This window comes from Euleptes europaea, chromosome 7, assembly GCF_029931775.1.
Source record: "Euleptes europaea isolate rEulEur1 chromosome 7, rEulEur1.hap1, whole genome shotgun sequence".
Lineage (NCBI taxonomy): Eukaryota > Metazoa > Chordata > Lepidosauria > Squamata > Sphaerodactylidae > Euleptes > Euleptes europaea.
In genome coordinates this window covers 87570848-87582907 of record NC_079318.1, presented here as the reverse complement: position 1 = coordinate 87582907, position 12060 = coordinate 87570848, and the positions used below count along the sequence as shown (strand labels likewise).

The window sequence follows — 12060 nt, the reverse complement described above, 5'->3', positions numbered from 1 at the left end:
GTTGTAATATAAAAACCAACTCTTCTCCTCCTCCTCCTCGTTGGCTCCTATATAGGAGGTTATGGGTATCACCTCCAGATCTTGTGCATGCATTGGTTGGATACAAGCTTAAGACTCCTGCTTGGAGTAACACAGCAGTAGTGAATGAATGAATGAATTTTATTTGCATGTAGCTCTAGGCCATTACAAACATGTCAACAGTAACCTCTAATAGTTATAAATATACATAATAAAAAAGGAAAATATTCTAAATGTGTAATTGCAAAACTGTGTTAGCTAAAGTAGTAAAATGCCAAATAATGTTTGCTAAAAATTGCAATGACATCCCGGCAAACCAGTAAGAGCTATCAACCATTTAAAATCAGCTCACAGGAGTGACTCTCTCCTAGCAGCTACGTTGGACCTTATTTTCTTTGCCCCTGGCAGTAGTGACACAGAGGGGAAATGATGAGAGGTACCTTTTGGGGGATGATGAAAATGCCAAGAATTGGCCTTGCCAGCCCTTCACTGCCAAAATTGTTCATCTCTTTTGCCCATCTAATCATGTGGTGCCTCTCCTGAAATGATGACTTCCTGCCTGCTCCTGGATACCAACATACGCTCCTGGACATGAACATATGAATTCAGTCTGGAGATAGGAACCAACTAGGCTCCAAATACATGGTCCATTGTTTAATTCTCTGAATAAGAGGTGGCGAAACAGGTGTGAATCTCTGTTAAAGGACGTTGATGGACATGATATTAATACAATTTGCAATCCTGCCCACACAGAATCCTTATCTCAAATCTGCCAGGAGATCAGTGGATATACTCTCATTTTTGGACTTTACATCATTTAGACCTTCATTTGACTTTTGTTTAGTCATTGTCTTGCAAGATATGTCGTTGGATATTTGTATGGGTGTTTCACAGTATTGTGATATTGTGATATTTATAGCACAATACAGATTCTAGCTGTCATCTACTTGTATATATTATTTATTGTTAGCCCAGTTGCTGTGATTTTGTTTGCTCCTGGATACCAACACAAACTTCCCATAAGTTACCTTCATAGCTGTCCATGGCCTTATCTCTCTGCTCTCCTGTCCCCCTCCCCACCCGTGCAACACTGTCATGTTCTGCCAGGCCTTTGGTTGAGGGCAGCAACGGTTTTCATCACGGCTGGCCTCCCTCCCCTTCTTTCTTTACATCTGATCTTCTATCAGGGACCCGATTGCTCCCCCTAAGCTGGTTCCTGGTCCTCTGTGCGGATACTTGAGTGCCTATTGTTTTAAATTTTGAAATTAGCAATTTTTAATTAGGATTTAATTTTCCTGTATATTTGTTGTATATATTGTTTTTATCTGATGTAAACCGCTCTGACACCCTTTTGGATGCTCCATCATCAACCAAAAGGGAGACTGCAGCCAAGAAATCAGAAAGAGATTGAGACTGGAAGGGCAGCCATGAAGGAGCTAGAAAAGATTCTTACATGTAAGGATGTGTCACTGGCAACCAAGATAAAGTTGATTCATGCCATCATATTCCCTATTACTATGTATTGGTGTGAAAGCTGGACAATGAAGAAAGCTGATAGGAAGAAAGTAGATTCCTTTGAAATGTGGTGTTGGAGAAGTGTTACAGATACCATGGACTGCCAAAACAAACAAACAAATCAGTGGGTTATAGATCAAATCAAGCCTGAACTGTCCTTAGAAGTTAAAATGACTAAACTGAAGTTGTACTTTGGACACATTTTGAGAAGACAAGAGTCACTGGAAAAGACAATCATGCTAGGAAAAGTTGAAGGCAGCAGGAAAAGAGGAAGACCCAACAAGCGATGGATTGATTCTATAAAGGAAGCCACAGCCCTCAATTTGCAAGACCTGAGCAAGGATGTTAAGGATAGGACGCTTTGGAGGACATTGATTCATAGGGTCGCCATGAGTCGGAAGCCCTCAATTTGCAAGACCTGAGCAAGGATGTTAAGGATAGGACGCTTTGGAGGACATTGATTCATAGGGTCGCCATGAGTCGGAAGCGACTTGTCGGCACTTAACACACACAAACCGCTCTGAGCCCTTGGTCGGGGATAGAGGGTGGGCTACAAATTCAAAAATAAAATAAAAATAAAATCGGTCTTCTTCCATGTGCACCAGGTTTGGCTGGTAGAAGGTCTGCTCCTGCTTTTTTGCCTGAAACTTCCTTCTGGAACTTGCATTTTGTCCTTGCCCTGCCTTCCTTCGAAAGCTTCCTCAAAGCCAGCCTTTTCCGTGAACCCCTTAGTCGATCTTCCCTGCTGAATCACGTGTAACTGGGGTTGGACCATACCTCCTTCCCTGTTTCTCCTTGCTTCTGCCCCCCCCCCTTTCTCTCATCTCAAATTTTAGATTGTTAGCTCCTTGGGTCAGGGACCTTCTCTACGAAGTACCAAGCAAGCCCATGATGTGCATATTAAATAGATAAATAACTATCGATATACTCTCCCAGCATAACTACAGCCTTTGAAAACGAGAATTCCTGTGCTTCACAATAAGCAACCAACTGACCATAGTAATTAATGGAAATGAGCCTTGATAAAACTAAAAGATTGTGTTCCAGTTCCATTAGAGAAAGAGAGAGAGATGGAACATTAACGTTTCTGGATACAAAAGGGGAAATTTGTGTTAATGGCCAGCCTGGAGCAAAATATAATGGAGACAGATGATTTTTTGTGCCTCTTTTTCTCCTTTGAAGCAGTTAAGCAAAAATAAGCATCTGTTGTTCAATCGAACATGGCAGCCGACCAGTGAGCTAAAATTAATGCACGGCTTGTCGCGTTGGGAAGAGACCTTGCTACCCAGCCTAATTAACATGTTTCGTAGTTCTCGTTTGTGCAGGAGATGTTGAAAATGTGTGGCGCCAGCTAATAATGGGCTCTGATATAAGGGGGTATTTTTCTTCCTCTTCCGAACCCAACCCCTTCCAGGAAGTTGACATTCTGGACATCAGCTCTATCCGGGACACTCGAACCGGGCGATACGCTAAACTCCCCAAGGTAACCACAGCGCTGAGAGAGAGAAGGCTCAGTTCAGAAACCGTGGTTTAATTGAACCGAAGTGTGTCTAGTGTGATTGTCTGAATGCAGGCCACAATGCTAGTGATGGTTATAGTTGGTCAAACCAGGGTCTAAAACCATGGTTTGAAGGTGGCTTATTTACCATGTTTAGCCTTGGGTGTAGTTCTGCATGATGTACAAGTATGGACATCCTGGCTGGTTCGCTGGTGCTGCCCTTACCACAGTGCAGGAAGGGATACCAGCCAGGTCTCTTGTGAGGGAAAATAGCGATTAACCTTCCCTTGTTGAGGCAAACGAGGATTTGAATGGTTGTCTGCAAGTTGAGTAACTTCACTAATTGACTACAGTGAAAATAACTGTGGTTCGCATCCCCCACATCAAGCTTACGGGTATGTTTCCGTTAAGCTATTTTATATTTTAAATGCTGTTTTAATGTTCACATGTAAAAACATTAAAACGTTTGCCTCCTTGGGAGACCCTATTTGGGTGGAAAGGCGGCATTAGATGTTTGAAATAAAATTAATAGGCCTTATGAATCTGATGCCTTAGTAAAACAGTTGCTCTGACCCCCACTCTAGCTAGGCGCTCTGTGCTGAGATTGGGAGATGTCCTTAGGGTTGTCAGCACTGGGGTGGGAAATATGTAGAGATTTTGGGGGGTGGATCCTGGAGAGGATGGGATTTGGGGAGGGAAGGGACCTCAGCATGGTATAATGCCATAGAGCCCACCCTCCAGCCGTTCTGTGTGTATAAGCCATATAAGCTGAGCACATGGCTGTTTTTTGCCAGAAGGGAAAACCCTGTATTCCCTCAGATTCCCTCTAGCGGCATGACAACAGGGTGAATTGAACTGGCCATATTCAGATTCTTCATTACTGTGCCACAGGACCCCAAGATCCGAGAGATACTCGGCTTCGGGGGCTCCGAGCAGCGTCCTGAGGATAAGCTAGTGACGGTCGTGTATGGCCCTGACCTGGTCAACACCAGCTTCCTCAACTTCATGGCAGTCGTCCAGGATGACACAGCTAAGGTAGGACAGGAGTGTTGTTTGACAAGATGGCCAGGGGCATGCTATGAGAGAGGATGTTACCCACGGAGCATGAGTTACAAATTGGGTAGCTGGAATAACAGGGGCTTGAGAAGCAAGTGCGAAGAAGGTGCGGCTGTCCTCAACAAGGGCCAGGGCTTTTTCGGCCCTGGCCCCGGGATGGTGGAGTAGTCTTCCTGGTGACATCAGGGCCCTGCGGGACCTTAAGGAGTTCCACAGGGCCTGTAAAATGGATCTATTCCGCCAGGCCTATAACCAAGGGCAGCCGTGAGTGAATCCACCATTACTGGCCTCCCCATCCTCTCCCCTCACACACTCTTGACATCTGTGGGGGGATGACCTGTTGTAACCCAGTTACATGGAGGCATCTGGATAATTTTAAGGCCACCTGTCTATTGGTTTTATTATGATGTTTTGATATTGCTGATGTTTTGTTGATGTCTGATGGTTTTATGTGTTTTAAAGGTTGTTACCCGCCCTGAGCCTGGCTTGCTGGGAATGAGGGCCGGCTATAAACTTGAAAAATAGATAAAAAATAAAGCAGGCTAGTTTATATGTACCTTGTGCGAATAGATTTGCCAACCTCCAGGTAGTAGCTGGAGATCTCCCGCTATTACAACTGATCTCCAGCCGATAGAAATCAGTTCACCTGGAGAAAAATGGCCGCTTTGGCAATTGGACTCTATGGCATTGAAGTCCCTCCCCTCCCTAAAATCTCCCGCCCGTGGTGAAGAGGGACCTGGCAACCCTACGTGTGAGGCTACCCCATGCTGAGTCGCAGGCCCTCTCAGAGGGTCTGAAGGGGCCCAGACCACCTCCTGCTTTTGAGGCCTTTAGTCGTAATAAAAATGACATGTGCATAAAATCAGCGTGTGAACTTCTGAGGTCCCCTTTGAGCTCGAGGCCCATTCCGAATGGCCCTCCTGGCCTCTGGTTGGCCCTGCTGAACCGGAACAGCGGTCCATTTAACCATTATGTACATGAAGCGGCCTTATCCTGAGGTAATCCTTTGGTCTGTCGGTCTCAGTATTGTCTGTTCCGACCGGCGGCAACTCTCAGGGTCTTTCAAGTTACCTACGGCCTAATGCCGGGGATTGAAATGAGGATTTTCGACATGTAAAGCGGATGCTTTACCACTGAGCCATGACCTGTCAGGCGATAGCCTTCTTTCTCCATAAATTTGCCTAATCCTTTCTTAAAGCCACAGGACAGTGAGTTTCACATGTTATGCTCTGTGCGCAACTGTGGTGCTCCTTCCCTTGATTCAGAAAGAGCCTCTTGCGTCCCGGTGGAAAATTTCTTGAAGGTGGGGGGTAGAGAACAGTTCTATGGGATCAGGTCCAACTTGTTCTAGGATCCTGCGGAACTGTCCCTGCACTGCAAGAAGCCTTCCCCTGAGTGGGGGGGGGGAAATCTATTTTGATAGCATACTTAATTTTATAATCATGTCCTACCCAAAGGGACTTTTCTAAACTTAAACACTATATGTATTAACTTTTCTCTATGCCTAGCTGTCTACTACTGCGGCTACTAGGACAGCGTTGGGTGCTTGACGGCACTGTTTAGGAATCAGATCACAATGGGTTGTCGTGTCAGTCTGTCTGTAGAGTAGAAAAGAGCAAGAGTCTTGTAGCACCTTAAAGACTAATGAAATTTCTGGCAGATACCTGAAGAAGTGAGCTGTGACTCAAGAAAGCTCACACCTCAAGATAAGGCAGCTTTGTGTGAGCCAGCGTGGTGTAGTGGTTAAGAGTGGTGGTTTGGAGCAATGGAGTCTGATCTGGAGAACTGGGTTTGATTCCCCACTCCTCCACATGAGCAGTGGAGGCTAATCTGGTGAACTGGATTAGTTTCCCCACTCCTGCTCACAAAGCCAGCAGGGTGACCTTGGGCAATTCACACACTCTCAGCCTCACCTACCTCACAGGGTGTCTGTTGTGGGGAAGGGAAGGTGATTTTAAGCCGGTTTGATTCTCCCTTAAGTGGTAGAGAAAGTCGGCATATAAAAACCAACTCTTCTTCTTCTATAATGGTATGAGCTTTTGTGAGTCACAGCTCACTTCTTCAGATACCTGAAGTAGTGAGCTGTGACTCATGGAAGAGTACACCCTGCCAGAAATTTTGTAAGTCTTTAAAGTGCTACTAGACTCTTGCTGTTTAGGAACTGTAAGGGAGTGTAAGGCAAACCTCCACGTTCAGAGGCAACATCAGGGGAAGGCCTTGGCCTCCATGCCTTGCTGTTGGCCCTCCATAATAACTGGCTGGCCACTGTGTGAGACAGGATGCTAGGCTAGATGGACCACTGTTCTGATCCAGCAAGGCTCTTAAGTTCTTCCTTTCTGAGGTACTCTAGGGCAAAGCTTGTCCATAGAGTAGAAACTGGCAAAGGCAAGGGGGTGGCATCACCCTGTTCCTCCTCCTCCTCCGTCTCTCCTTTCAGATATGGACAGAGGGACTTTTCAGTCTGGCCACAAACATCTTAGCTCAGAATGCTTCCCGGAACACCTTCCTGCAGAAAGCGTGAGTGCTTTTTGTTCTGTTGCGTAGGTCCATTCTGTGCGTGTGTAAAGTGCTGTCAAGTCGCAGCTGACTTAGGCAATCCCATAGGGTTTTCCAGGCAAGAGATTTACAGTGGTGGTTTGCCATTCCGTCCTCCACATAGCAACCCTGGACTTCCTTGGTGGTCTCCCATCCAAATACTTACAAGGGCCAACCCTGCTTAGCTTCCGAGATCTGACGAGATCAGGCTAGCCTGGGCCATCCAGGTCAGGATGTAGAGCCAGCGTAGTGTAGTAGTGTAAGAGCGGCAGACTCTAATCTGGAGAACCGGGTTCGATTCCCCACTCCTCCACACGAAGCCTGCTGGGTGACCTTGGTCCAGTCACAGTTCTCTCAGAACTCTGTCGGCCCATACAGAGGCAGGCAATGCCAGATCATCTCCGAACATCTCTTGCTTTTAAAACCCTATGGGGTTGCCATAAATCGGGTGTGACTTGAAGGGGATTGGTTAGAGTCTGGCCCATGCTGCTTCCTGTGTGGGTTGGTAGATTTTAGGGGTTTGTAGGGTGGGGGTTGAGGGGTACAGCAAGAAATCTCGAAGAGCAGGGGTTGTTTAGAAGGCACCAAGCCAAACAGCCCTATCAGTCCTCCATGTTTGTCCAGCAGAGAAAACAAAAGGCTGCCCCGTAACTAATCCTGGTTTTGTCCTCACAGTTACACCCGGCTTAAACTCCAAGTCAATCAAGATGGGAGGATCCCTGTTAAGAAGTAAGGTTATCGGCCCTTAAACTCCTTTCCTCCCTCTTCTCCCCCCCCCCCTTGTCTGCGGTCTGCATAGTATCCCTAGTGAGGGCACTGAATCTAGGATTTGCTGCTGGGAAGAGGGATGTGTCACTAAGACACTAATACGAACATCGCTTTACAGGACAGGATAATTTCATTTTCCATTTGTGCTGCTGTCACTTGAACCCAGCTCTTCTTTTTCCTCTCTGCTTCTGAGAAAACAGCTGTTCTTCCTCTACCCTGGACTCTTGTAAATGTTTTGAGAACTGCTTCCACCCCACCCCCAGCGGTATCGCAGTTTATTTAGACCAAATATAGCCAGTTTCTTCAAGCTTATCCTAGTGTGTCATCCGTTTTCCCCCAAACCCTTTATCATCTTGTTTGGTCTCTTCCTGGATCATCTATCTTTTTATTAGTATTCCTCCCAACATCTTCCATCAGCTCTGCCTGTTTGACCCGGAGACCCCAATTTCCCTCCTTTTTTGCAGCATACTCAAAATGTTCTCTGCTGACAAGAAGCGGGTCGAGACGGCCTTGGAGTCCTGCGGCCTTAATTTTAACAGGGTATGTTTTCCTTTCTTCCTGGGTTCTCTTTCTCGTCTCCTGCCCCTTCCTATCCAACCCTCCTCCTCCATCTTGCCTGGGCCCTCCCACACCCCTGGGGACTGCTTAGAGGTCTGAGCTGGAGCTGTTCCTTCCATTCTCCTCTGAGGCAAGGGCATCCTGAAGCTGTGGGTTGTTTTCCCCTCCATCCGGGTAGGCAGGACCAAAACTTTGACTCCCTGTCTCCCTTGGCGGGAAAACAGCCTGCAGGAAGCCAGTTTCTGTCCTGCCTATTCGGGTAGAGCAGGCAACATTGCACAGCTCCGTGCCAAAGACCGAGAATAGACCTAGTTAGGATCCTTTCTAAAATGTCCTTCTTGTTACCTCGTGAGTCTTCCTTTGTTCTCGTTAGTCTCCCTTTGTTTTTTGCCTAACTTTGTTCCCAGATTCCATTCCTTCCCTTGCCTTCCCTCACGTTCCCCCGTCTGTGAGAAAGCAGCAGTTTTCAAAATGGCCGATGCCATTATTAACAGAGAGGATGACCTACTCTCTGAAAGAGACTACCAGAGCGGGCTGGTGCAAACCACCCCCAAAGTCTCTGCCTCTACCAACGGCCGCGAATGCGGACCATCAGGGAGTTCGAGACAGCCAGCCGCCTCCCCGCCTGACAAACAGCCCGCGGTGAAGCCTAAGATCAGGAAGGCGCCGAAAGCCGCGCCGAAAGCCACGCCGCCATACCCGGGCGGTAAAAAGAAGAGGCGCACTAACAAGAGCGGCTTGGGACCGAAAGCCGGGCGTAGCACACCCGACTCTTCTCCAACCGCCTATACTTCATCTCAGGCGGCGGCGGCGACCTTCTTCCCGACTGGAACGGGTAATTTGGCAGCTGCAGGATTAGTCCCGCCGGGAGTTGGCTACCCCCCCCTCCACCTCAGATGGCGGCAGGCGGCCATTTTCTTTCCTGGGAGAACGCTGACGAGTTGATTAGTTGTGCTCTTCAGCGTCAGTGGCAGGCTTTTCAAGCTTACCAGATGCTTTTGCCCCCCCCCCATCTTTATGGACGGGCCCCTATGGAACCCTCCCCAATCCTCCCAACCAAACCTCCTCCGTATCAGAGGAGCACCTCCACGGCCCTAGCACCTCGGCCAATAGTAAAACCAATGCATGGCCCACTAAAGCTGCCATGAAGGCCAATTTGGGGGAACAAAGGGAATCTCCAACAGAAAATTCAAAATCCCCAAACTCCTCTTTGGAATATGAAGAGGAGGTAAAAGAGGAGGGAGAATTCGATTCTGGTTACGAGCCCCTCCAGAATACAGACCAGCATACTAGGCTGTTTGACGGGGAAGACTACCAAACCCTCCTGGCAAAGGCGATCCTGGCCCTTGACCTTAATGAGGACGCTGAATCTACTGATGAACCAAAATCTAAATTGAAGCAAGGGATCAAGGAATGTTTTCCTAGACCCCAGTCTAACCCTAATTCAGTTCCTTTTCCTGAGTTCTTCATGAGGGCGGTTAGAGAAGAGTGGGAAAATCCCTCTTCCAATAAACAGCTTCCCCCCCCCACATTAAAAAACTCTACACCCTTGCGCCGCATGCTATGGCCATGCTCAAAGTGCCTCTGGTAGATGCTCCAGTGTTAGACCTCCAGTCACCGGGACTGGTCCCAGAGGATAGAGTAGGATCCCTTAGGGATCAGCTTGACAAGAAATCAGACTACCTAGCAAGGAAGGCGCATGAGGCCTCAGCCTTAGCAATCCAGGCCAGCGCCACAACTTCTATCTTTGCCAGGGCATCATATCTCTGGATAAAAAAGATTATTCAATTGGTCCCAGAGGATAGCCTCAGGGTACTTGGAGGCTTAGAAAGGGTGCAAAATGCCATCACCCTAATGGCTGATGCCACCAGTGACATGTTGTCAAGGGAGGCAAGGTCAATGGCCTCGGTCACTTCACTCAGGCAAGCTCTCTGGCTTAGGGCATGGCCAGCAGACTTTAAGGCCAAGACTACCCTCATGGCCTACCCAGTTAAGGAAGGTCGCTTGTTTGGAAAAAAGCTTGATAGCATCCTAATTGAAACGAAAGACAAAAAACAGGTTCTCCCTATGCAAATCAAAAGGGATAACAGGCCTCCCTCTTATCCTTCCTTTCGTGCCCCAAGGTTTACACCCAGATTCAGATCCGATTTTCGGAGAGGGTCTTGGGGACACAACAGAGGAGCATGGGCCAACTCCCGTCCTTTTTGGCGGTGGGGGGGGGAGGTTCCAAAGATCACAAGGTCCCCAATCCAGATCGGATAAAGGGGACAAGTTCCAAAAACATAATCCACAGTGACGCCAGTCACATTCAAGTGGGAGGGAGACTCACATTGCAAGAGTTCACTGCAAGGTGGGCTCTTTCCAAACCGGACAAATGGGTTTCACAAATTCTGACACATGGATACCTTCTGGAATTCACATCCCACCCATTAGACCGTTTCCTGCGTTCCCCAGCTTCATTCAGAAAGGGCAAGCATGGCAGAACCCTAGCAGCCATACAGCATCTGACCCTTATCAGGGCTATCGAGCCGGTTCCCGCCCAACAGGAGTGCCAGGGAGTGTACTCCATTTTCTTCACCGTCCCAAAGAAGAACGGGGACTGGAGGGTCATCCTTGACTTAAAATACATCAACAAGCGGATGGCTCACAGGCATTTCCGCATGGAAAGAGTAAAGTCAATTGTGGATTCCCTACTCCCTGGCACTGTCATGACGGTGGTGGACCTCACGGAGGCATACCTCCATATACCCATTCATCCCTCACACCGACAATTCCTACGATTTGCATACAGCCACAATCACTACCAGTTCAGAGCCCTCCCCTTCGGGTTGACCTCCGCCCCGAGGGTCTTCACAAAGACTGTAGTTACCATCATAGCGATTCTCAGACAGGAGGGAGTCCAGGTACACCCGTACCTGGACGACATCCTGATCTGCGCTCCAACCCCAAGTCTATCACGCTCACACACAGACAGGGTCCTCCAGGTGCTCCAAGAACATGGGTATACATAACATAAATTTACGTTTATAAATATACATAACATAAATTTAGAGTTCCCTAACACCTTCACAGACCATGACCCACCTCGGGGCCAGGATCAATTCCAAAACCAATTCATTGTCCCTACCCAAGGAAAGGATAGACAAAATAGTGTCACTAGCCTAAGTCACAATCAAACAAAAGGCTACCAGACTCATGTCCCTAGCGAGATTCATGGGCTAATGGTTTTTTGCATCGCCATCGTCCCGTGGGCACGTTTTCACTCACGCCCCTTACAAAGGCTCCTACGCTCACACCAAATAGACATCACCCAGAAAAAGGTCAAAATGATTGTCCTTACTCACAAAGTCAGGCAGAGCCTCCATTGGTGGTCCGCTCCATCGAACCTCCAAAAATCAACACAATACATACACGAAGATCCCCTTCAGGTATACACAGACGCCAGCCTCTCCGGCTGGGGAGCCACCCTGGGAGATCAGCTAGCCCAGGGTCGCTGGTCACAACAGGAATCACGACTGCACATCAATTTACTGGAGCTGAGAGTGGTAAAGCTAGCTCTTCTGGAGTTTGCAACCACAATCAGAAACCACCATGTCCTGATAAGGACAGACAACATATCAACAAAAGCCTGTATCAACAAACAGGGCGGCTCCAGGTCCTCTTCACTACACAAGGAGGCATTGGCAATATTCACATGGGCTCAGACCAACAATCCATCGATCCGTGCGGACCACATCAAGGGCACCCTCAACATCCAAGCCGACTGGCTAAGCCGCCAGTTCGTCGACGAGGGAGAATGGGCCTTAGACCAAGAAATCTTTCATCAAATCACAGATATATTTGGCATCCTTTTCGTCGACTTATTTGCCTCAGAGTCAAACCACAAGGTACCAAGATATTACTCTCAAGGTATTTTCATCCAAGGGCGGAGGGAACAGACGCACTACTGAGTCCCTGGCCCAAGGGACTGTTTATGCCTTTCCCCCGATTCCCATCCTTCCAAAAGTATTGAGAAAAATTCACCAATAAAGAGCCAATGTCATTGTCATAGCTCCATTCTGGTCTCGCAGGCCATGGTTTGTGACTCTAAAGCGAATGTCATGCCAGGAACC

The 12060-nt window shown here is 47.9% G+C and overlaps 1 protein-coding gene across 1 annotated transcript in view; it reads left to right on the top strand.

Moving 5' to 3' along the window:
* Positions 1 to 12060, top strand: part of PLCB3 (phospholipase C beta 3) — a 74424-nt gene that overhangs the window by 19818 nt on the left and 42546 nt on the right. Inside the window, exons 3-7 of the mRNA XM_056852784.1 lie at positions 2948 to 3016; positions 3923 to 4066; positions 6525 to 6604; positions 7298 to 7351; positions 7855 to 7930. Of these exons, the coding sequence (XP_056708762.1) occupies positions 2948 to 3016; positions 3923 to 4066; positions 6525 to 6604; positions 7298 to 7351; positions 7855 to 7930 (423 nt within the window). The remainder of the gene's footprint in view (positions 1 to 2947; positions 3017 to 3922; positions 4067 to 6524; positions 6605 to 7297; positions 7352 to 7854; positions 7931 to 12060) is intronic.